The 26,659-nt window shown below is 44.3% G+C and overlaps 1 protein-coding gene across 1 annotated transcript; it reads left to right on the top strand.

The window, feature by feature from the left end:
* The first annotated feature begins 8,271 nt into the window (after positions 1 to 8,271).
* LOC148047628 (uncharacterized) lies at positions 8,272 to 25,036 on the top strand. The gene is made up of 3 exons (XM_087711755.1): positions 8,272 to 8,566; positions 9,295 to 11,162; positions 23,502 to 25,036. The coding sequence occupies exons 2-3, from the start codon at positions 9,794 to 9,796 to the stop codon at positions 24,653 to 24,655; spliced, it is 2,523 nt and encodes an 840-aa protein (XP_087567881.1). The 5' UTR covers positions 8,272 to 8,566; positions 9,295 to 9,793; the 3' UTR covers positions 24,656 to 25,036.
* Positions 25,037 to 26,659: the final 1,623 nt, after the last annotated feature.

Consider the following 26,659-nt stretch of genomic DNA (forward strand, 5'->3'; position numbering starts at 1 on the left):
TATGGGAACTCCAGGTTTATTTGCAGCTCCTGCTTTGGTGATCTTTGTTTTTAGGGGCCTCCTTGTTAACCTTTGAGACAGCTGATGGGTGAGAGCATCACCAAGGGTCTGGTACTTTTGTGGTCTCGCCCTTGGTGGGGGGAAGTAATGCAAAGTTCTCTTCCCAACATAGACATTGCCTATTCTTTCACTTCCCTCCCAAGGCTCCTTAATGTTTTTTTTTTTAAATCATCCTTCAAATAAACAGAAGAGCATTATTTGTAGCAGCAAAAGTGAAATTTTAGCTATGCAGCTGAATGGTCCCGATATTGCTGGGATAGGAAGACACCAAAGAATTCTGAGATTGTTCATTTCACCAAAACCATTCAAAAACACAGGTTACAATGGTTTTTTTACGAGGTCCGTTTGCAGAAAGACACTCAATGACCAGGAGTAGATGAGGACCAGTGTCTGGAGGAACCAATGGGCTCTTTCGGCCTCAGTCTCTAGCTCCAACTTATTTTGAATTTAAACATGTGCAAAATTTCTAAACTTTAAAATAATAAATATATCTTCCATCATTTTTCCTTTCTCACTTTCCTTGGTGTTATATGTTAGTGCATATGTTTATCATGTCTCATCATCTTATGTTTAGGAGTTGGAAACCCTTGCAAACTCTCTTAAAGGGCCACATCAGTGGTGGATTGCAGGCGGTACACCCCGGTACAGGCATACCGGAGCCTGTCCGGAGCACTGGGTACCATTCCACCCTCCCCCCCCCCGCCTGAGCTCCTTATCTGTCCTTTAAAGCCTTTGCCGCTTACACACACGGCGCATACAGCACCTGCACCATGCTCCGCCAAGCAGCTGGAGCATCACGGAGGCTTGCGGAGGTGTCACTGGCAGATACGATGCATGTGCGTGCTGCACACTTGTGTGCATACGCTGTGCATGTCCATGTGGGCGATGCCAGGCCCTTTCCAACCGTTCCAGCTTTAAAACTGGTAAATCCTTCATAGTAGGATTGTGCCTTTTAATACAATGGGTTAGAAAAGGCTCTACCAAACTCCTCCAGACACACGGTATAAGGTTAGCTATTGAGGAAATGGAAGCATCTCCAGACATCTCCCTGCAACGGAACTACACCCAGATGGAGGGAAGTAAGCAGTGAGGTACCTTCAGGTTGCATTTAGAACCAGCACTCATCAAAATCTTCATAAACAATCTAGATGAGGGGATAGAAGGGGAACTCATCAAATTTTCAGACAACACGAAGCTGGAAGGAATTGCCGACGGTCCAGAAGACAAGCTCAAACTTGAAAATGATTTGACAGACTTGAAGAGTGGGCCCTATCTAACAAAATGATATTCAACAAAAAAAGTTTTAAATTAAATTAAAAACAATTGTATACTGTAGGTACAAACTATATGAAACCTGGCTTAATGTCAGTAACTGTAAGAGGAATCTTGGCGTCCTAGTGGACAAGCACTTAAATATGAGCCAACAGTGAGTGACAGTAACCAAAATAACCAATCTATAGAAAGTGAGCATCCATCCCTCTCCTAGAAGAATGAAATATCTTGAGAAATATTCAGAAGGCAGAACATTATATTTCCCTGGATGAGAAATGGAGAAACATGCTCTTGGAAAGCAGCCCCCACCATCCTTAATAGCCCACAGCAGATATCAGCACGTAAGAGATAGCTCTATTCATAGGCAGAAATTCCCTGCAGCAAGGTTTGAACAATGGTAGGATTAGCCCTTAGCCATAATAGGAATTACTGAATAGCCTTTCATAATGGAAGCTTTCTCATTGCATCATCTCAGCTGCACCAACCCACAGCAAACTTCAACCAAACTTAGCTCAGACAAACATGACCCCACATGGCCCCATGTGGGATGGCCCCATGTGGGGTTATTAAACCATCTTTTAAATTGTCTTAGGGTATTTAAAAAAAGATTCTATCCAAAATACCAAATACCAGCTGCAGTTATTCACTTAAGAACTGTGGCAAGAAAGGTGACATAATGGGCTTAGTGACCAAAGTTACAATGCATTGAAAAAAGTGACTGATGACCATTTTTCACACTTAGCGACCATTTTCACACTTAGCGACCGTTGCAACATCTTCATGGTCATGTGATCAAAATTTTGATGTTTGGCAACAGTTACAATTTATATTTGTAAATTGTAGTTATGTTGAAATAAAAAAAATATTACAATACTATTTTTGCCTTGTATGAAAATTTTTGTTGCTCCGTATAAAATTTTTAATCAAGCCCACACCCCCAGTCAAAGGTGTCCCTCTTTACTGAAAATCTGGTCACCTTGCTTTTTAGGATGCTGTCTAGATTTGCCATAGCTTTCCTCCCCAGGAGCAAGCGTCTTTTAATTCCTTGGAATTGGGTATGTCTAGTTTAATGAAAAGAAGGACCAAGATATTGTATTGTGGTTGCTGCAATTAATATACTTAATAACTCCATTTTTATTCTTTATTTTTTAATAATAATTTTCATAACAGTTGCTCCTGTTTTTGTAATTACTGTTTTATATTATTGTTTTAATGGATTGTTCTCACCCCTGAGAGTCATTTCTATTGAGATGTACACATTTGAACAATAAATGTATTTATTTTCATATTTAAGGAAAGGCATCATCTATAAACTAAGCAACGGTGGTGGTGTAGCTTCCAGAATGTGCCCTTGGGATCTTGAAGTTGGTGGGAATCTACTCAGAGATTAATTGAGGAAAGCTTAATAACAGGGAGTTCTTAACTTAAATCCACACAGAATAAAACTATTTTAATAAATCCAGGAAGTAACCTCTCTAGCCATTTCCTGCAGCTCTATGGTACTAGATCATTTTTTTCTTATAAAATGAGGTAAAAAGCAGCAGGGGGGGGGGTCCATTTTGTTGCTTTAACGTTTTAATATCTTCAATGAAAGTACTGCGACAGAGAGAGGTATTAGACAGGGTGTCTTCTGTCTTGCCCCGGTTAGGATTTCTTAAGCAAATCCACTGGGCTTTCAACATGAAGAAAATCGCGACTTTTAAAAAACGCAACAGGAAACGGGAAAAATTGTTATAAAGCGTGATTGTCATGCTGAAATCGGGAACGTCTGGTCACCTTAGTTTTCCCCCCTTTCCTGCTTCCTAGGGCTGAGAGAACTGGCGAAAGTTGAACAGATGGTTTTTGCCCTTCAGGTGGGACTGGAACTGAGCTTTTCTCTCTCTCTAACCTGGTTCCTTCACCACTACACCCAACTGGATCTTCTTCCTCCCCACAAAATCTACCCATTGCCCTGTTTCTGCTGCTCCAACAGCAAATCCAAGGCTGCAGCTTTCTAGATCAATCTATCAGAATACATCTGGAAGGAACCTTGGGGGTTTGTGAGTCCAACCCCTCTGCTCAAGCAGAAGACCTGGTAACATTTCAGACAAACAACTGTCCAGTCTCTTTTTGAAAAGTGATGAAGCACCCACAACCTCTCAAGCCAAGCTGTTCCGCTGATTTATTGTTCACCCTGTTAGGACGTTTAACCTTAATTCCAAGTTGCTTGTTTCCATTTGTTTCCATCCATTGTGCCTTGTCTTGCCTTCTTGTGCTTTGAAAATAAGTAAACCCCCTCTTCTTAGCACATGTGCGAGATCAGAGATGGCTGCTAGGAGTTCTTCTCTGTTCTAACTTAAACAGAAAAAACGCTGGAAACCTCAAAATATCAACTTGAACCTTCTGTGAAGAGGTCCTCAGGGATGTCCGGAGTCTGGGGGATCCAAGGGAGCCAGACCTTTGCGGGGGCTGCCGTTTTCTGGTGGCCCCGGCTCGTTCAAACACCGGAGGTCTGTGTGCTGCCTGTGCTGCTCGGCGGTGGGGGAGGCGATGCCACACTGGGAGCGGTGGTAGCGTGCTTCGGCGTTTTTCTCTGGTGGCGGCGTCCTTCGGCGTTTTCCAAAGGCTTCGGTGTCCTCGTGTTGCTGGCTGCACCTCCTGGGGACTTTGTTTGTTTGCCATCGCCCTGGAGTGTAAGCGGACGGACGGAGGAATCATTGGGACTGTTGGCTGCGCTTCCTGGGGGCTCTGCTCGGCCGCCATTGACCCGGAGAGAGAGCGGACTAATAAGAATATTGCTGAGGGTGAGCGTGCTGGCTGTGTCTTCTGGGGGCTTTGCCGGGCTATTGTTGCTTCGGAGGGAGAGTGGACGGACAGATTCACTGTTGGGACTGAGAAAGCTGGGCGGCTGGCTTTGCCTGGTGCCGCGGCAGTCCCTCCGGATGGCTCTCCTCCTCGTTCGGCCTCGTTTTCGCCCCGCTTCTGCCCCCCCTCCTCCGCCCTTGTTTGGTCAGGTGGCCCCACAGAGGCGACTCCATCTCTGCCTGTCCCCACTGTTGTGAAGCTTCCCCCTGTGTTTTCTGCTTGGCACTGGACTACTTCTCATTGTGGCATTCTAACATCCGGCCTCTCCCTGCCACGGCCTTTGGATTCCTAGGCTTGCTGGCACATTTCCACCTGGCTTTGATTATTGCCACTATTATTACTTTCTGTGGCTACCCTTGGGGCATCGCCCTGGACAGTGCCTGCACAAGAAAACCCTTTGCCATCTTGGACTGTTCCGGCCTGGTTGGACCTTTTCAAACTTACAGAAGAAGAGGGGGATATAAGACACTCCCCCATATATTTTATCTGAACTGCAACTGGTCTCCAGCCACTTCAACCACCTTGAACGCTGAGAGCCAGTTATGTTACCTGATCTTGCACTTTTAATCAACTGCGCAATTTATCTTTTTTTTCTTCCTTTTCTTTCATCTTTCTTCCTTCTCTTTGTACGGGATATGCATGGGATATGTATGGGATGAATGAATGTCCCACTTTTTATCATTATTATTGTTGTAATTTTTGTGTTTTAACTGCTACATGGGGATTGCCTGGGTGAGTGCATGGGTATGTATGATTCGGAGGACCTGCCGGGGGATGCGGGGGGCACGGGGGTGGTTGAGGGGACCAGAGACACGGGAGAGGGTCGGAGCATTACGGTTCCAGCCGAGGCACAAGAGGATGAGGTAGACCACCTCTGGGTTGAGTTTCAGGATGTTGCCCCTGGGGATGTGGACAAGTGCCTCCACCTGTGTACTGGACCCGTGTCCCTCATGGCTGGTTGTCAACAGCAGTGAGGTGACACGAGGCTGGATCCAGGCTGTTGTTACCGCCTCTCTTCGGGAGGGGAACTTCCCCGCCGCGCTAAAAGCGGCGGTGGTGAGACCCCTCCTGAAGAAGCCATCTTTGGATCCAGCTGTCCTTAACAACTACCGTCCAGTCTCCAACCTCCCTTTTCTTGGGAAGGTTGTTGAGAAGGTGGTGGCCTTCCAGCTTCAGCGGTCCTTGGAGGAAGCAAGTTATCTCGACCCCTTCCAGTCAGGCTTCAGACCCGGTTACAGCACAGAAACCGCTTTGGTCGCATTGACCGATGATCTTTGAAGAGCCAGAGATGGAGGCCATCCCTCCATCCTAGTTCTCCTCGACCTCTCGGCGGCTTTCGATACCATCGACCATGGTATCCTTCTGCGACGACTGCGGGAGGTGGGAGTGGGACGCACTGTGTTACGGTGGTTCTCCTCCTACTTCTCAGACAGGTCGCAGTCGGTGTTAGTGGGGGGGCAGAGATCGACCCCTAGGCCCCTAACATATGGGGTGCTGCAGGGTTCGGTCTTATCCCCCCTACTATTCAACATCTACATGAAACCGCTGGGTGAGATCATTCGAAGGCATGGGATAAGATACCATCAATATGCGGACCATACCCAGTTGTATCTGTCCGCCCCGTGCCAACTCAATGAAGCGGTGGACGTGATGAACCGGGGTCTTGAGGCCGTTATGGACTGGATGGGGGCTAACAAGCTTGTACTCAACCCAGAGAAGACCGAGTGGCTGTTGTGCTTTCCTCCCAACAATTCGACCAGTACTCCATCGCTCAGGCTGGGGGGTCAAATTCTACACCCCTCAGAGAGGGTTCACAACTTGGGAGTCCTCCTGGACCCACAGCTGTCCTTCGACCATCATTTGACGGCTGTGACCAGGGGGGCATTTGCCCAGGTTCGCCTGGTGCGCCAGTTGCGACCCTACCTGAATCGGGAGGCTCTCACAACAGTCACTCGGGCCCTTGTGACCTCTAGGCTGGAATACTGCAATGTGCTCTACATGGGGCTGCCCTTGAAGAGCATCCGGCGACTTCAGCTAGTCCAGAACGCAGCCGCGCGAGTGATCGTGGGTGTACCTCGGTTCACCCACATAATACCTATCCTCCGCGAGCTGCGCTGGCTACCTGTCGATCTCCGGGTGCGCTTCAAGGTGCTACTTGTCACCCATAAAGCCCTCCATGGTAGTGGGTCTGCGTACTTGAGAGACCGCCTTCTGCCAATTACCTCCCTGCGACCAATTAGATCTCATAGACTAGGCCTCCTCCGAGTTCCATCTGCCAGCCAGTGCCGGCTGGCAATTACAAGGAGGAGAGCCTTCTCAGTAGTAGCTCCGACCCTTTGGAACGATCTCCCTACCCTCACCACCGTCCAGGCCTTCCGCATAGCCCTTAAGACCTGGCTAGCCCGTCAGGCCTGGGGACAAAGATAATTGCCCCCTCCCGAATGATGAATGAATGTTGCTCATTATTTTATTCTATGTTTTGTCTGCGTTATTGTTTGTATATCCCTCCCTTGATTTTATGTAAGCCGCCCTGAGTCCCCTTAGGGAAAAGGGCGGCCTATAAATGTTAATAAAACCCTAAAAAACCCTAAACCCTCTTTGTGGCAACCCCTCAAATATTGGAACGCTGCTATAATGTCACCACTAGTCCTTCTTTTCATTAGACTAGACATACCCAATTCTTGTAACGGTTCTTCGTTGTTTTAGCTTCCAGCCCCTTCATCATCTTTGTTGCCCTTTGTATGCTTTCCAGACTCTCAATATCTTTTTATATTGTGGTGACTAAAATTGGATGCAGTATTCCAAGTGTAGTCTTATTAAGGATTTGTAAAGCAGTACTATAATAAAGTGACCAGATATTCAGATTGGTAAAGAGGTACACCTTTGACCGGGGGGGGGGGGGGGGGCTTGATTAAAAATTTTATACGGAGCAACAAAAATTTTCATATAACGCAAAAGTTGTATTGTAATATTTTTTTTATTTCAACATAACTACAATTTACAAATATAAATTGTAACTGTTGCCAAACATCAAATTTTTGATCATGTGACCATGAGGATGCTGCAACGGTCACTAAGTGGGAAAATGGTCGCTAAGTGTGAAAAATGGTCATCAGTCACTTTTTTCAATGCCATTGTAACTTTGGTCACGAAGCCCATTATACCACCTTTCTTGCCACAGTTCTTAAGTAAATAACTGCAGCTGATAAGTTAGTAACATAAGTGAAGCTAGTTTCCCCATTTGACTTTGTCAAAAGGTGATTATATGACCCCAGGACAGTGAAACCATGATAAATACGAATCTGTTGCCAAACATCAAAATTTTGATCGCGTGACCATGAAGATGCTGCAACGGTCGCTAAGTGTGAAAATGGTCGCTGTGAAAAATGGTCATCAGTCACTAAATTGTCTTAGACTATTTTAAAAAAGATTCTATCCAAAATGCAAAATACCAGCTGCAGTTATTCACTTAAGAACTGTGGCAAGAAAGGTGGTATAGTGACCAAAGTTACAATGATCAAAATTTTGATGTTTGGCAACAGTTACAATTTATATTTGTAAATTGTAGTTATGTTGAAATAAAAAAAATATTACAATACTATTTTTGCGTTGTATGAAAATTTTTGTTGCTCCGTATAATTTTTTTAATCAAGCCCCCCCCTTTCCCCCCTCCCCCCCCCAGGGCAAAGGTGTCCCTCTTTACCAATCTGAATATCTGGTCACCTTAGGGAAAACCCTTCCAAAAACCCTTGCCAAGGATACTGCAAGCATCAAGAGGTTCCTAAAGGAACCAAAAACGAAGCTAAATAGCATCAAATTTCACATGGCTCAGTTGCAAAGGTCGGTTGCTAGGAGTCGAAAACGACCTTCTGGCATATAATCAGTGAAAACATATTTCAAACGCCTTGGTGGAGCCTGGACAGGTGTGTTTTTCCACCTCTTGTCGCTAGATGGCGGTCAGGCAACCTCTGTGCCTAGAAAGCCATCAACACATTAGTGCCGTTCCTGCTTAAGCTTAAAAAAAGGGGGCTTTGAACCACTGAGTGCTGCAATGCTAGAAAGGATGGGAGTAGAGTTACTTCCTCTTCCGGATCGATCCTGGGAGGAAGGTGGTGTGCAAAGGGGCTTTTGTGCTCTTCCAAGGATCGAAGCAGCAGCTGGAAGGTGAGTGGAGGGCCGGAGGAAGGAGAGTCCGGGAGCAAGTCGAGCTGTTCGGTTCGAAGCTATCTATACCATGCTTGCGCTTAAAAAAAGGAGTTTTAAACCATTGCTAGAAAGTATTGGAGAAGAGAAGCGCAGAGGAACTTCCTCTTCCGGATGACTAATGGGAGGAAGGTGATGTGCAGGGCGGCTCTTCTGCTCTTCCCATGCTCGAAGGAGGAGCTGGAAGGTGAGTGGAGGGCAGGTGGGAGGAGAATCCGGGAGCAAGTCGGGCTGTTCGGTTCCGTCCACGGCCTGGAAGCAGAGAAGCAACTGGGCTGAACCATCTCAGCTGCTGCTGCTGCAGGTTCCTTCCATCCACAGAATTTAATGCTGCACGCTGTGAAACTGGTCGCTGTATTTTCTGCTGGTGGGAAGATGGAAAAAGTCTCTTTCAAGCGAAGGTGGATTCTTTGGGAATGGCTTCCCTCCGGATCTTGTGGGTTGTCCATCACTGGAGGGTTTTAAGAGGAGATTGGGGAGCCATCTGTTCGCAATTCAATAGGGTCTCCTGCTTGTCCAGGGGCTGGATTAGAAGACCTGCAATGTCTGTTCCAATTCTGTTATTCTCTTCTGTTCTGTTGCAATGATATTTACGATACCCTGATGAGTAAAACCATAGAAATCAAAGAGGGTGTACTTTCTTTTTCACCTGCCTGTATATGAAAACAACCCTTTGCTGTGCTAAGAATTTGTGATTGACCCAGTCAACAAGTGAATTTCGTCATTGAATGGATATTCGAACTTGGATCTGCATAGTCTTCCATATGTCAAATGAACGATGATTAATGTAAAAGCTTATTGGAGCATTGTCGTATTTTTGCTTTTTTATTGTAACATAAACCTTTATCTTTTTTTCTCATCTTCTGTAACCATTTTATGTACAATTAAAGTTACCCTTTTATTTTAATCTTATAGACAAAGAAGATGGCAGTGAGCACTCTGGACAACTGTGGATAACAAGCAACATTGAATAGCAAAGCAAATCAGTCCCCAAAATCACAATATCTTCATTTCCTTCAGAGAGCCACACAATTCTTCACCTTCCTCAGCAGGTGAAAGAGAAACAAGAGAAAATCAAGTAGAGATTTCTACATGGAGAAAGCAGTGTATGTGAAACTCAAGCATACATTACATGAAAAGTCAAGGGAGATTATTTTCCCATTCAGCAAAAGAGGGAAGTGAAAAAGTAATTGGAGAGGAAAAGGTCAATGGGAAAGCCATGTAGAGCAGACCGTGTTGCAGGCCTTGCTCTGGGAGGAAGAAAACGGCTTGAATCAAAGCACAACTAAAGAAGGGACCATCCATATTTTTTAACCACCTCAAGAATATTAGTTGTGGAAAAGCTCCATAGAGGTTCCTGTTGTCGGAAAGATGCAACTTACAAATCACAGCTGACTGCCTGAGAGGATCCTGAATGGAGAAAAGCCATACAAATATTCTGAATGTAGCAAAACCTTTGGTCAGAACAACAACGCTTTGTTTCATAGAAGGACCCACACAGGACAGAAGCCCTAAAAATGCTCCCAATGCGGTAAATGCTATAGCAAGCATGGCAACGTGTACTCACACCAAGGCAAAACCCTTTGAGTGTCCTGATTGTGGGAAATGTTTCGGTCGAAATTCTCACCTCGTTTCACACAAGATCATTCACACAGGAGAGAAACCCTTTGAGTGTCCAGATTGTGGGAAATGTTTCGGTCGAAATTCTCACCTCGTTTCACACAAGATCATTCACACAGGAGAGAAACCCTTTGAGTGTCCAGATTGTGGAAAAGGTTTCAGTCACAATTCCAGCCTGGTGAATCACCAGAGGACTCACACAGGAGAGAAACCCTTTGAGTGTCCTGATTGTGGGAAAAGTTTTAGTCAGAATTCCCATCTGATTAATCATCAGAAGATTCACACAGGAGAGAAACCCTTTGAATGTCCTGATTGTGGGAAAAGTTTCAATCAGCAGTCCAACCTGGTGAATCACCAGCGGACTCACACAGGAGAGAAACCCTTTGAGTGTCCTGATTGTGGGAAAAGTTTCAGTCGCAATTCTGCACTGGTGCTACATCAGAGAACTCACACAGGGGAGAAACCATTTGAATGTCCTGATTGTGGAAAATGTTTCAGTGAGCAGTCCAACCTGGTGAAACACCAGAAGACTCACACAGGAGACAAACCCTTTGAGTGTCCTGATTGTGGGAAATGTTTCAGTCGATATTCTCACCTCGTTTCACATCAGAGGACTCACACAGGAGAGAAACCCTTTGAGTGTCCTGATTGTGGGAAAAGTTTCAGTCACAATTCCAGCCTGGTGAATCACCAGAGGACTCACACAGGAGACAAACCCTTTGAGTGTCCTGATTGTGGGAAAAGTTTCAGTCACAATTCTCACCTCGTTTCACACAAGATCATTCACACAGGAGAGAAACCCTTTGAGTGTCCAGATTGTGGAAAAGGTTTCAGTCACAATTCCAGCCTGGTGAATCACCAGAGGACTCACACAGGAGAGAAACCCTTTGAGTGTCCTGATTGTGGGAAAAGTTTCAGTCACAATTCCAGCCTGGTGAATCACCAGAGGACTCACACAGGAAATAAACCATTTGAGTGTCCTGATTGTGGGAAAAGTTTCAGTCGCAATTCTACACTGGTGCTACATCAGAGAACTCACACAGGGGAGAAACCATTTGAATGTTCTGATTGTGGAAAATGTTTCAGTCAGCATTCCCACCTGGTGCTACATCGGAGAACTCACACAGGCGAGAAACCCTTTGAATGTCCTGATTGTGGAAAATGTTTCAGTCAGCAGTCCAGCCTGGTGAAACACCAGAAGACTCACACAGGAGAAAACTCATAGCAGTGTCCAGCCTATGGGAAAGATTTCAGTATGAAATCAGCCTTCGAAATGATATGCTTATATGCACAGGGTTGAAACCATTTCAGTGCCCTGAATGTGGACAATTCTTCAGGCAAGATTCCACCCTTATTGCACACAAGAAAATTCACATGAGATCCAAAGCGATAAGTGTAGAGAAGGCTTGAATTTCATTTCTAATTTCCTATTGTAAGTCCAGCTGAGAAATTGACTACCATATTTTCCGGAGAATAAGACGCACCAGAGTATAAGACGCACCAAGGTTTTGAAGAGGCAAATTTATTTTAAAAAAAGTTTTTGTACTCTGCAAACGTCGCAAAAATGGCCCATTTTTTTGCGAAAACAGACCCAGTTTTTGTCAAAAAAAAAAAGGCCATGCATAGCCTTAGGAGGCTTATAGAATGCTCCTGGGGGCTGGAGGGGGGGAAATGAGCAAAAAATGGCCCATTCGTTCTTCATATTTGCCCTCACCGGCCCCAGGAGCACTGCAGAAGCCTCCTAAAGGCTATGCATGCCCTTTTTACAAAGGAGGCGGGGTTTCAGGAGGCCAAAAATGCTGCACCCAGATTTTTACCCTCTTTTTTGAGGGAAAAGTGTGTGTCTTACACTCTGAAAAATACGGTATTTAGTTTGACTAAATAAAATATGCCTGATTTTTCTTAGCTGAATATTAGGTGGGAAGGAGAGAAGAAAAAATTGCAACATATTAGTTTGATAATGGCTATCTGGCCATCACTAGCAGAAGTTGGTGGATATTTATTTTTGTAGAAATTGGGCAATTATGTAAAAATATTTTTGGGAGTGTTCTTTGCATTTTTATCATGGTAGATGATAGAAATACCACATGCAGAGTCCCAGCTTTTTTATCCCTGGGTGCCCCTGAGATTTTCAGCCCCAGAATTGCCCAGCCAGCATCTCTTGGGGATAGGAGCTAAAGGTACAGATTGTGGCTCCACTTATAAAGAGAAAGCAAGAGGAGAAGACAAAGAGTTCAAAGTTCATCTTTTCCTAACAGTTCCAGGAATTCAGGATATCAAGCATTTTTTCAGATTGTGTCAAGAAGGAGGCACACAAGTGGAAGAAACCTTATGAATAGCAAGTATTTTGGGGGAGGTTACGACTGTGGGAATAATAGTGCCTCTCCCCCAAAGGAGAACCCCAAGAAAATGCTATTCCCTTAGCTTCTTTCCTGAAGAGCAAGGGTTAAAACTAGAAGCCTGAAAAGAAGTCCCAGAGAATAATCTCCGGTTTTCTTTCTTCTCACCTTTCTGTTTATGGAAATCACCGCAGGCTAATAGTTTGCACAAGCCCCATTCATGAAACAGATCCATTGTTTCCTCTGTAAACTGAATAGCTCTGGTTACTATAACAATATCTTGGGCTGGCTGACTCATTGATAAAATCTGATAAAAATCACAGAGGAACCAAAATTAATAGAATAAAAATAACTACACCACTTAACAGGATTACGGTAAAATTATCTAACAGAAATAAGAAAACTGCACTTCTTCACAGGATTAGGACTGGTGGGGAAACCATCTCTCTAGACCAGTATTTCCCAAACTTTTTTTGGCCATGCCCCACCTAAGCATCTTTAAAATCCTGATACTGCCCCCTGTGACATATAACTTTTTACTTTACTCAGAAAATGAACTCTACTCACGCGGAGGAAGCCTAGAAGGCCATTAACTTGGTTTAAACAAGGTTCAAATTGCCCCCATTAAAAATCAAATTGCCCCCTGTGGGCCATGGGTCCCACCTTGGGAACCACTGCTGTTAAGCCTATCCCCGCTAGGAGACTAGAGTTCTGCAGCAGAAGTTAGTGACGGATAAGTCGCGGAATAGTCACACACAGCCACCGAAGGTAAAACAAAGAATATCTAACAAAAACAGAATAGTCTTCAAAATTGACTATAAGCAGTCTTGTCGTATATAAACAGCCTATTTACAACACGTTGAATTTACAGTTGCTCAACTCACGATTCGCCATGTAGACAGGTGACTAACATACAAACTAGCCACCATCCAATACACGGTCTTCTCCCCCAATTACTAAGCACATACAGTAACAGTAACTATCAGGAACAACAGTAGAACCAGTAGAATGAGGAAACTCAGGAAACATCAGGAGCATCAGGGAGAACGCCATACTAGTTCCTACCTCCTTATATGGCTGCCTAAAGCAATAGCATCCAATTACCTCTCTCTTACATTTAAAGTCACAGATACATTGGTACAATCATGGCTTATATACATTGCCAAGGCAAGACTAGGGTTACATCCCTAACATCTGCTCTAGACTAGGGGGAATAAACAATGTCCTTTCCAAATAGCCTGCTTCTCAGTTCTTTTTTTTTTTTTTTGAGAATTTTTAAAATTGTTTTAATTAAACAGAAAGAAAAAAAATATCTTTCGTTATATCTTGTTGAAAGCGTATCGATTGGTTACAAATATATTCGGTGCGTTTCTTGCACAGTCCTTACATATACCGTACTTCATTTAAATCATGTTGTACATTTTAAATCAAGAAAAAAACGTATACATTTTACTATCCCTGTACCTTAATTCTCATTTGGTTACCATCATTTAAACATGTTTTTATCTAGAATCATTTATATTAGAAGGCACAACTATCTACTGGCATTCATTTGCAATTTCAATATATCTCCAATATCATTACACCTTTATGACATAGTCTAAAATTAATTCGGTTAAGTAGGATATCTGAGCATCCCCCACCCCTAACACACCTGTATGTATCATTAAATATTGTCCACTAACATTTCATTGTTATTATTGTAGTTAACTAAAAGTTATTTACTAATTATCTCACCTCTCCAGGCCCACACAATATTATGACTTTATAACCGTCTTTAAACAATGATTTATTAACAAGATTTATAGGACTTTTCCCTCAATCCCACATTAGTTAATTACGGGCTAAGAAAAAAACATTAGACATCTAAGACAATCTAAGAAATATTAACATTTCTACTTGACAATCACCCAGAATGTAGTTTAGTATTTCTATGGTCTGGTTATTTATCCTAACTAGGGTTATTATTTCTCTATTAGTATTATAGTAAATTTATGTTAATGGATAAACATTCAGTGGTAATTTAAAACATTCTAAAAGATATTATCATCTCTACTTAATAATCAGTCAAATATTTCAAATATTAACTAGCTTTTTTCCATCAATTGGGATTATTAACCAGTATCTTTCCAGTAACAATGTAGCCTTTCATCTCTCTCCAGTTGTGCCAATTCTATGTCCAAAACCTTTCCAGGGTTTAAAACTTCTCTCCGCACATTGAAGCTTAAACGATCTCTCATGTAGTTTTGTTGCCCTTGAGTTGTTATTAATGTAAGCTTAACTTTAGTTGTCAGGTTCGTTTCTGAATAGATTTGTCTTATTACCTCCATCTTTTTCACTCTTTCTTTTTCTCCTACATCTTGAAGATTGGGGTGGAACACCAAATTATCAAAGTCACTTTTCCAGCTTATCTTTTTTCCACTTTTACTCACGTTTACTCCATTTATAAGTTCATCTAAGTTCTTATCTTTGTTTTCTGTATTTCCATTCACTTCCATAATATCTGGGGCTATAACCCCATCATCTTTCTCTGTGATATCCCATAGCCTGCCCATTTCTTGTGGAATCTCTCAAATCCTTCTGAGATGTTTTGAAGTCCAGCAAAAATGTTTTGGATTAACAGGTTTTCTTCATCTGAGTATTGTTCCATTTTTTAGAATAAGAAATAATATGGGAAAAGAGCAAGAAGAAGAGGGTTTAGGTACAATCTGCCACCCTAGCCTATCACAGATTTTGAAGAATATATCTATTTTTATTTTAGACGAATGTTCTTTTATGGTTTTCAAAGAAAGAGGGTTCTTTCCTTTTCCAATTATGGTCAAAGTATTTTCCATACACCACTATTTGTAACCTTGGGTCTTTATCAAGTTTTAAAGAGACGTTCCAAGTCTTTTGGTTGCGCAGTTACAGTCAGTATAGTCAAATAAGAGTGAACAAAGAAAACAGTTGTTACAGCAGCAAAAAAAAGCTTCAGATTTGGGCTTTCAAGTGGCAGATTCGATCCTTTTTAAAACCTCTTCCCTTAGGTATCTCCAATATAATATTGCAACAAGTAGAAGAAGAAATTTATTGAAGTAAAAAGAGTTTTAATTTAAGCCAAAAAAGTTAAAGTGGTAAAGGAAAATAAGGAAAAAAGAGATTCCTTCACTTCAGGTGGAAAAAACAGGAGCATTACGAGATCACTCAATCAACAAAAGATTACAAGCAAGAGTGAACTAAGGCAGTCCAGTGGGGATTAAGTATGCTGCTTTGTTCTTGCTTAATGGACTAATTAAGCTTAAGAAAAGAGTTCCTTAGGGCAATCATCTAAAAAAAAAACCACCAGTAGAGAAACACTTTTGTTTCATTCTCTCTTGGGGGGGGGGGGGGCTGTTTGCCACCGGTTGGAAGCTCTCCCCTTGGGTCGATCAGGGACTTTGCGATATCCCTGCGACCAGCAAGGTCTTGTCTTCCCAGTCACCATCTCTTTGGGACAGTTTAGATCCTACCGGACCATCCAGGGGCAAAAGTGTCATCGATGGATTCGGACAGCCGAATCCAAACAATGTATCATTGCCATGTGGCTCCTCCTTCCCGCCTGCTTCTCAGTTCTTTTTTCTGCCAGCGCTGATCGCTCACTCCGGCTGGAGAGAATGAACCAAAGAGGACCTTTTCCTTCCAACAGGGCAGCGACAAAACCAGTGTAAAATTGCAGATGTAAAGGCTGTTCTCTCCTGCAGGTGACCTTCATGGAGAGAAGCTGTAGGAATATTGAGTTTTGGAGAAAAGGGATTGTGGTTTTGAGTACGGGATTTCCAGGTTTATTTGCAGCTCCTGCTGTGGTGATCTTTGTTTTTAACCTTTGAGACGGCTGGTGGGTGAGAGCATCACCAAGGGTCTGGTACTTTGTGGTCTTGCCCTTGGTGGGGGGAAGTAATGCAAAGTTCTCTTCCCAACATAGACATTGCCTATTCTTTCACTTCCCTCGCAAGGCTCCTTAATGTTTTTTTAAAAGTCATCCTTCAAATAAAGAGAAGAGCATTATTTGTAGCAGCAAAAGTGAAATTTTAGCTATGCAGTTGAATGATCCCGATATTGCTGGGATAGGAAGACACCAAAGAATTCTGAGATTGTTCATTTCACCAAAACCATTCAAAAACACAGGTTACAATGGTTTTTTTACGAGGTCCCTTTGCAGAAAGACACTCAATGACCAGGAGTAGATGAGGACCAGTGTCTGGAGGAACCAATGGGCTCTTTCGGCCTCAGTCTCTAGCTCCAACTTATTTTGAATTTAAACATGTGCAAAATTTCTAAACTTTAAAATAATAAATATATCTTCAATTATTTTTCCTTTCTCACTTTCCTTGGTGTTATATGTTAGTGCATATGTTTATCATGTCTCATCATCTTATGTTTAGGAGTTGGAAACCCTTGCAAAATCTCTTAAAGGGCCACATCAGTGGTGGATTGCAGGCGGTACACCCCGGTACAGGCATACTGGAGCCTGCCCGGAGCACTGGGTACCGTTCTGGTACAGTGCTCCGGAGGGCCCACCCACCCACCCCTGCCTGAGCTCCTTATCTGTCCTTTAAAGCCTTTGCCGCTTCCACACACGGCGCATACAGCACCTGCACCATGCTCCACCAAGCAGCTGGAGAATCACGGAGGCTTGCGGAGGGGTCGCTGGCAGATACGATGCATGTGCATGCTGCACACATGTGTGCATACGCTGTGCATGTCCATGTGGGCGATGCCAGGCCCTTTCCAACCGTTCTGGCTTTAAAACTGGTAAATCCTTCATAGTAGGATTATGCCTTTTAATACAATGGGTTAGAAAAGGCTCTACCAAACTCCTCCAGACACACGGTATAAGGTTAGCTATTGAGGAAATGGAAGCATCTCCAGACAGGAATTGCATGGGTGAACGATTGTGTGCCTTGTAATCCAATGACATCTGTAGACCTGCCTTGTCACTCTTCAACATCAATGCATTCCTAATTTGCACCTATTGTAGCTGTGATTAGCACAGGCAAGTTTCTTTCATTAGTGTAATGATTTTCAATCTATATTTTTTTAGAAAAATCAGGGTGCTTGCTTTTCATCCCTTAGCTTTTCTTGTGGGTGATATGTGTGAGCCTCTCCGATGGGGCTTGGCAGGAGGACTTTGGCATTGCCCTTGTCATGTTCTGATCACTTCCTACTGAGGCTTGACTTTCGGAAACCAATCCCCCACTGTAGGGAGGAGGAACCGATTAGGTGGTTCCGCCCCAGGCGCCTGATGGACCCTATGGGATTTCAGACGGCGCTTGGAGAAATACCTGACACTCTCGTCCGCAGTCCGGCGGAGTCCTTAGTCGCTGCCTGGAATACAGCGGCGGCGGGGGCTCTAAATCAGATTGCGCCTTTGCGACCTCTCCAAGGCAGCGGATCCAGGAGGGCCCCTTGGTTTACTGAGGAACTCCGGGAGATGAAGCGCCAAAAGAGACGCCTAGAGCACCGCTGGAGGGCCAGTAAATCTGAGTCAGACCGAGCACTGATGAGAGCCTTTATCAGAGCCTATCTTGTGGCAATACGGGCGGCGAAATGTTCGCATTTTGCCGCCCTTATTGCGTCCGCTGAATCGCGCCCAGCCGCCTTGTTTAGAATAACCCGCTCCCTCTTGAAAGGGAGGGATGCGGATGACCCTTTACAAGGTAGAGCTGAGGAATTTGTTCAGTATTTAACGGATAAAGTCGCTCCGATTCAGACTGAGCTGGACTCCAATTGCACGGTACCAGCCGAGGTACCGGGGGAAGGTCTTGAGCATGCTTTATGGATTGAGTTTCAACTTGCTTCTCCTGAGGAAGTGGACAAGGCCATGGGAGCGGTGAGTACCTCCACTTGTATACTAGACCTGTGCCCCTCCTGGCTGGTCTCGACCAGCAGGGAGGTGACACGCGGCTGGATCCGGACGATAGTCAACACCTCTCTTCAGGAGGGAAGTTTCCTGCTCCTCCTAAAGGATGCGGTGGTGAGACCCCTCCTGAAGAAACCATCTCTGGACCCAGCCATTTTGAGCAACTATCGTCCAGTCTCCAACCTGCCCTTTGTTGGGAAGGTTGTTGAGAAAGTGGTGGCCTCCCAACTCCGATGGTCCTTGGATGAAATCGATTATCTCGACTCCTTTCAGTCGGGTTTCAGGCCTGGTTACAGCACGGAAACTGCTTTGGTCGCGCTGATCGATGATCTCTAGCGAGCCAGGGATAGGGGTCACCCCTCTATCCTTGTGCTCCTTGACCTCTCAGCGGCCTTCGATACCATCGACCATGGTATCCTTCTGTGACGGTTGCGAGAGGTGGGAGTGGGAGGCACCGTTCTCCGGTGGTTCTCCTCCTACCTCTCGGACAGGTCGCAGTCGGTGTTGGTTGGAGGGCAGAGGTCGACCCCAAGGCCCCTCAATTATGGGGTGCCGCAGGGCTCGGTCCTGTCCCCCCTCCTATTTAACATCTACATGAAGCCGCTGGATGAGATCATACGCCGGCACGGGATTAAGTACCACCAATATGCGGACGATACGCAGCTGTATCTGTCCGCCCCGTGCCAACTCAGCGAAGCAGTAGAAGTGATGTGCCAGTGCCTGGAGGCTGTTAGGGTCTGGATGGGAGTAAATAAGTTGGCACTCAATCCAGACAAGACCGAGTGGCTTCTGATGTTCCCTCCCAAAGATTGGCCAAATATTCCATCTCTCAGGTTGGGGGGTGAAATTATACGCCCCTCAGAGAGGGTTCGCAATTTGGGAGTCCTCCTGGATCCTCAGCTGACCTTTGAACACCATTTGTCAGCTGTGACCAGGGGGACCTTTGCCCCGGTTCGCCTGGTGCTCCAATTGCAACCCTACCTGGATCGGGAGGCCCTTCAGACAGTCACTCACGCCCTTGTGACCTCAAGACTGGATTATTGTAATGCGCTCTACATGGGGCTGCCCTTGAAGAGTGTTCGAAGACTCCAGATGGTCCAGAACTCAGCCGCGCGAGCGATTGTGGGTGCACCCAGGTACACCCACGTTACACCTATCCTTCGTGAGCTGCACTGGTTACCCATTAGTCTCTGGATCCGCTTCAAGGCGCTGGTCGTTACCTATAAAGCCCTTCATGGCATCGGACCTGGGTACCTGAGAGACCGCCTCCTGCCGATCACCTCCCATAGACCGATTCGATCACACAGGTTAGGTCTCCTCCGGATTCCATCTGCCAGCCAATGTCGGCTGGCGACTCCCCGGGGGAGAGCCTTCTCTGTTGCAGCTCCAGCCCTCTGGAACGATCTCCCCGTGGAGATCCGGACCCTCCCGGCCTTCCGCAAAGCTGTGAAGTCCTGGCTGCTCCAGCAGGCCGGGGGGGCCCTCGATATATCCAGCCCCCCGGAGATTGTGATTGTTGTATATTTTAATGTTGTTTGGTATTATTCCCCCCTCCCTTGTTTTATTGTAAGCCGCCCAGAGTCCTTCGGGAGTGGGCGGCATACAAATCAATAAAACTATAAACTAAACTAAACTATTGTCCGGCGGCACCCCAGTGGCCCCCCTCCCTGCAGTGCCTTCAGTGAAGGGGTTAAACACAGAGTTTTCCTCTTGTGACTAGAGAGGAGGCAGGGAAACAGAAAAAGGTGTTGGGAGCCCTGTGAGAGGAATCTTGGAGTCCTAGTGGACAATCACTTAAATATGAGCCAACAGTGAGTGACAGTAACCAAAATAACCAATCTATGGAAAGTGAGCATCCACCCCTCTCCTAGAAGAATGAAATATCTTGAGAAATATTAAGAAGGCAGAACCTTATATTTCTCTGGATGAGAAATGGAGAAACATGCTCTTGGAAAGCAGCCCCCACCATCCATAATAGCCCACAGCAGATGTCAGCACTTAAGAGATAGCTCTATTCATAGGCAAAAATTCCCTGCAGCAAGGTTTGAACAATGGTAGGATTAGCCCTTAGCCATAATAGGAATTACTGAATAGCCTTTCATAACGCAAGCTTTCTCATTACATCATCTCAGCTGCACCAGCCCACAGCAAACTTCAACCAAACGTAGCTCAGACAAACATGACCCCACATGGCCCCATGTGGGGTTATTAAACCATCTTTTAAATTGCCTTAGGGTATTTAAAAAAAGATTCTATCCAAAATACCAAATACCAGCTGCAGTTATTCACTTAAGAACTGTGGCCAGAAAGGTGGTATAATGGGCTTAGTGACCAAAGTTACAATGGCATTGAAAAAAGTGACTGATGACCATTTTCACACTTAGCGACCATTTTCACACTTAGCGACCGTTGCAGCATCTTCATGGTCACGCGATCAAAATTTTGATGTTTGGCAACAGATTCGTATTTATGATGGTTTCACTGTCCTGGGGTCATATAATCACCTTTTGACAAAGTCAAATGGGGAAACTAGATTCACTTATGTTACTAACTTATCAGCTGCAGTTATTCACTTAAGAACTGTGGCAAGAAAGGTGGTATAGTGACCAAAGTTACAATGGCATTGAAAAAAGTGACTGATGACCATTTTCACACTTAGCGACTGTTGCAGCATCCTCATGGTCATGTGATCAAAATTTTGATGTTTGGCAACAGTTACAATTTATATTTGTAAACTGTAGTTATGTTGAAATAAAAAAATATATTACAATACTATTTTTGCATTGTATGAAAATTTTTGTTGCTCCGTATAAAAATTTTAATCAAGCCCCCCCCTCCCCCCCCCAGGGCAAAGGTGTCCCTCTTTACCAATCTGAATATCTGGTCACCTTAGGGAAAACCCTTCCAAAAACCCTTGCCAAGGATACTGCAAGCATCAAGATTGACCTAAAGGAACCAAAAACGAAGCTAAGTAGCATCAAATTTCACATGGCTCAGTTGCAAAGGTCGGTTGCTAGGAGTCGAAAACGACCTTCTGGCATATAATCAGTGAAAACATATTCCAAACGCCTTGGTGGAGCCTGGACAGGTGTGTTTTTCCACCTCTTGTCGCTAGATGGCGGTCAGGCAACCTCTGTGCCTAGAAAGCCATCAACACATTAGTGCCGTTCCTGCTTAAGCTTAAAAAAAGGGGGCTTTGAACCACTGAGTGCTGCAATGCTAGAAAGGATGGGAGTAGAGTTACTTCCTCTTCCGGATCGATCCTGGGAGGAAGGTGGTGTGGAAAGGGGCTTTTGTGCTCTTCCAAGGATCGAAGCAGCAGCTGGAAGGTGAGTGGAGGGCCGGAGGAAGGAGAGTCCGGGAGCAAGTCGAGCTGTTCGGTTCGAAGCTATCTATACCATGCTTGCGCTTAAAAAAAGGAGTTTTAAACCATTGCTAGAAAGTATAGGAGAAGAGAAGCGCAGAGGAACTTCCTCTTCCGGATGACTAATGGGAGGAAAGTGATGTGCAGGGCGGCTCTTCTGCTCTTCCCATGCTCGAAGGAGGAGCTGGAAGGTGAGTGGAGGGCAGGTGGGAGGAGAGTCCGGGAGCAAGTCGGGCTGTTCGGTTCCGTCCACGGCCTGGAAGCAGAGAAGCAACTGGGCTGAAGCATCTCTGCTGCTGCAGCTTCCTTCCCTCCCCTCCCCAAATTTAATGCTGCACGCTGTGAAACTGGTCGCTGTATTTTCTGCTGGTGGGAAGATTGAAAAAGTCTCTTCCAAGCGAAGGTAGATTTTTTGGGAATGGCTTCATTTTTATCATTTATCATTTTAATGACATTTATAGGCCGCCCTTTTCCCTGAGGGGACTCAGGGCGGCTTACAATAAATAGGAAGGGGGTTCAAGACAAAACACAAGAAAAAAAACGTGTGAATAAAAAAATTTAAAAAAAATAAACCAGTAAAACACAACATTCATTCAGCATTCGGGTGGGGCGAAGTTAGGGTCTTATCCCCAGGCCTGACGGGATAGCCAGGTCTTGAGGGCTGTGCAGAAGGTCTGGACGGTGGTGAGGGTGCGAATCTCCACGGGGAGATCATTCCAAAGCGTCGGAGCTGCTTCACTCCGGAGCTTGTGGGTTGTCCATCACTGGAGGGTTTTAAGAGGAGATTGGGGAGCCATCTGTTCACAATTGAATAGGGTCTCCTGCTTGTCCAGAGGCTGGATTTGAAGACCTGCTATGTCTGTTCCAATTCTGTTATTCTCTTCTGTTCTGTTGCAATGATATTTACGATACTCTGATGAGTGAAACCATAGAAATCAAAGGGGGTGTACTTTCTTTTTCACTTGCCTGTATATGAAAACAACCCTTTGCTGTGCTAAGAATTTGTGATTGACCCAGTCAACAAGTGAATTTTGTCATTGAATGGATATTCGAACTTGGATCTGCATAGTCTTCCATATGTCAAATGAACGATGATTAATGTAAAAGCTTATTGGAGCATTGTTGTATTTTTGCTTTTTTATTGTAACATAAACTTTTATCTTTTTTCTCATCTTCTGTAACCATTTTATGTACAATTAAAGTTACCCTTTTATTTTAATCTTATAGACAAAGAAGATGGCAGTGAGCACTCTAGACAACTGTGGATAACAAGCAACATTGAATAGCAAAGCAAATCAGTCCCCCAAATCACAATATCTTCCATTTCCTTCAGAGAGCCACACAATTCTTCACCTTCCTCAGCAGGTGAAAGAGAAACAAGAGAAAATCAAGTAGAGATTTCTACATGGAGAAAGCAGTGTATGTGAAACTCAAGCATACATTACATGAAAAGTCAAGGGAGATTATTTTCCCATTCAGCAAAAGAGGGAAGTGAAAAAGTCATTGGGGAGGAAAAGGTCAATGGGAAAGCCATGTAGAGCAGACCGTGTTCCAGGCCTTGCTCTGGGAGGAAGAAAACGGCTTGAATCATAGCACAACTAAAGAAGGGACCATCCATATTTTTTAACCACCTCAAGAATATTAGTTGTGGAAAAGCTCCATAGAGGTTCCTGTTGTTGGAAAGATGCAACTTACAAATCACAGTTGACTGCCTGAGAGGATCCTGACTGGAGAAAAACCATACAAATATTCTGAATGTAGCAAAACCTTTGGTCAGAACAACAACGTTTTGTTTCATGGAAGGACCCACACAGGACAGAAGTCCTAAAAATGCTCCCAATGCGGTAAATGCTATAGCAAGCATGGCAACGTGTACTCACACCAAGGAAAAACCGTTTGAATGTCCTGATTGTGGGAAAAGGTTACAGACATAATTCCAGACTCATGAGACCCCAGAGGAGTCACACAGAAGAGAAACCCTTTGAGTGTCCTGATTGTGGGAAATGTTTCGGTCGAAATTCTCACCTCGTTTCACATCAGAGGACCCACACAAGAGAGAAACCCTTTGAGTGTCCAGATTGTGGAAAAGGTTTCAGTCACAATTCCAGCCTGGTGAATCACCAGAGGACTCACACAAGAGAGAAACCCTTTCAGTGTCCTGATTGTGGGAAATGTTTCAGTCACAATTCCAGCCTGGTGATACATCAGAGGACTCACACAGGAGATAAACCCTTTGAGTGTCCTGATTGTGGGAAAAGTTTCGGTCGAAATTCTCACCTCGTTTCACACAAGATCATTCACACAGGAGAGAAACCCTTTGAGTGTCCAGATTGTGGAAAAGGTTTCAGTCACAATTCCAGCCTGGTGAATCACCAGAGGACTCACACAGGAGACAAACCCTTTGAGTGTCCTGATTGTGGGAAAAGTTTCAGTCACAATTCCAGCCTGGTGAATCACCAGAGGACTCACACAGGAAATAAACCATTTGAGTGTCCTGATTGTGGGAAATGTTTCAGTCGAAATTCTCACCGCGTTTCACATCAGAGGACTCACACAGGAGAGAAACCCTTTGAGTGTCCAGATTGTGGAAAAGGTTTCAGTCAGCAGTCCAACCTGGTGAATCACCAGAGGACTCACACAGGAGAGAAACCCTTTGAGTGTCCACATTGTGGAAAAGTTTTCAGTCAGCAGTCCAGCCTGGTGATACATCAGAGGACTCACACAGGAGAGAAACACTTTGAATGTCCTGTTTGTGGGAAAGGTTTTAGTCAGAATTCCCATCTGATTAATCATCAGAAGATTCACACAGGAGAGAAACCCTTTGAATGTCCTGATTGTGGGAAAAGTTTCAGTCGCAATTCTACACTGGTGCTACATCAGAGAACTCACACAGGGGAGAAACCGTTTGAATGTTCTGATTGTGGAAAATGTTTCAGTCAGCATTCCCACCTGGTGCTACATCGGAGAACTCACACAGGCGAGAAACCCTATGAATGTCCTGATTGTGGAAAATGTTTCAGTCAGCAGTCCAGCCTGGTGAAACACCAGAAGACTCACACAGGAGAAAACTCATAGCAGTGTCCAGCCTATGGGAAAGATTTCAATATGAGGACTAGCCTTCGAAATGATATGCTTATATGCACAGGGTTGAAACCATTTCAGTGCCCTGAATGTGGACAATTCTTCAGGCAAGATTCCACCCTTATTGCACACAAGAAATTTCACACGACACCCAAAGTGATAAGTGTAGAGAAGGCTTGAATTTCATTTCTAATTTCCTATTGTAAGCCCAGCTGAGAAATTGACTACCATATTTTCCGGAGAATAAGACGTACCAGAGTATAAGACGCACCAAGGTTTTGAAGAGGCAAATTTATACTAAAAAAAGTTTTTGTACTCTGCAAACCTCCCAAAAGTGGCCCATTTTTTTCATGAAAACAGACCCAGTTTTTGTCAAAAAAAAGAAAAAAAAGGCTTATAGAATGCTCCTGGGGGCTGGGGGGGGGAAGAGCAAAAAGTGGCCCATTCGTTGCTCATATTTGCCCTCCCCAGCCCCCAGGAGCACTCTAGAAGCCTCCTAAAGGCTATGCATTCCCTTTTTGCAAAGGGGGCGGGCTTTCTCGAGGCCGAAAATGCTGCACCCAGATTTTTACCCTCTTTTTTGAGGGAAAAGTGTGTCACACTCTGAAAAATACGGTATTTCGTTTGACTAAATAAAATATGCCTGATTTTTCATAGGTGTAATAGTATTAGATGGGAAGGAGAGAAGAAAAAATTGCAACATAATGGCTATCTGGCCATCACTAGCAGAAGTTGGTGGATATTTATTTTTGTAGAAATTGGGCAATTATGTAAAAATATTTTTGGGAGCGTTCTTTGCATTTTTATCATGGTAGATGATAGAAATACCACATGCAGAGTCCCAGCTTTTTTATCCCTGGGTCCCCCTGAGATTTTCAGCCCCAGAATTGCCCAGCCAGCATCTCTTGGGGATAGGAGCTAAAGGTACAGATCGTGGCTCCACTTATAAAGAGAAAGCAAGAGGAGAAGACAAAGAGTTCAAAGCTCAACTTTTCCTAACAGTTCCAGGAATTCAGTATATCAAGCATTTTTTCAGATTGTGTCAAGAAGGAGGCACACAAGTGGAAGAAACCTTATGAATAGCAAGTATTTTGGGGGAGGTTACGACTGTGGGAAGAATAGTGCCCCCCCAAAGGAGAACCCCAAGAAAATGCTATTCCCTTAGCTTCTTTCCTGAAGAGCAAGGGTTAAAACTAGAAGCCTGAAAAGAAGTCCCAGAGAATAATCTCCGGTTTTCTTTCTTCTCACCTCTCTCTTTATGGAAATCACCGCAGGCTAATAGTTTGCACAAGCCCCATTCATGAAACAGATCCATTGTTTCCTCTGTAAACTGAATAGCTCTGGTTACTATAACAATATCTTGGGCTGGCTGACTCATTGATAAAATCTGGCTAAAAATCACAGAGGAACCAAAATTAATAGAATAAAAATAACTACACCATTTAACAGGATTACGGTAAAATTATCTAACAGAAATAAGAAAACTGCACTTCTTCACAGGATTAGGACTGGTGGGGAAACCATCTCTCTAGACCAGTATTTCCCAACCTTTTTTTGGCCATGCCCCACCTAAGCATCTTTAAAATCCTGATACTGCCCCCTGTGACATATAACTTTTTACTTTACTCAGAAAATGAACTCTACTCACGCGGAGGAAGCCTAGAAGGCCATTAACTTGGTTTAAACAAGGTTCAAATTGCCCCCATTAAAAATCAAATTGCCCCCTGTGGGCCATGGGTCCCACGTTGGGAACCACTGCTGTTAAGTCTATCCCCGCTAGGAGACTAGAGTTCTGCAGCGGAAGTTAGTGCCGGATAAGTCGCGGAATAGTCATGCACAGCCACCGAAGGTAAAACAAAGAATATCTTTACTTGTGTAACAAAAATAGAATAGTCTTCAAAATCAGACTATAAGCATTCTTATAGTATATAAACAGCCTATTTACAACACGTTGAATTTACAGTTGCTCAACTCACGATTCGCCATGTAGACAGGTGA

This window comes from Thamnophis sirtalis, unplaced genomic scaffold, assembly GCF_051295495.1.
Source record: "Thamnophis sirtalis isolate CommonGarterSnake01/CBP01778 unplaced genomic scaffold, rThaSir2_p1.2 scaffold_3, whole genome shotgun sequence".
Taxonomy (NCBI): domain Eukaryota; kingdom Metazoa; phylum Chordata; class Lepidosauria; order Squamata; family Natricidae; genus Thamnophis; species Thamnophis sirtalis.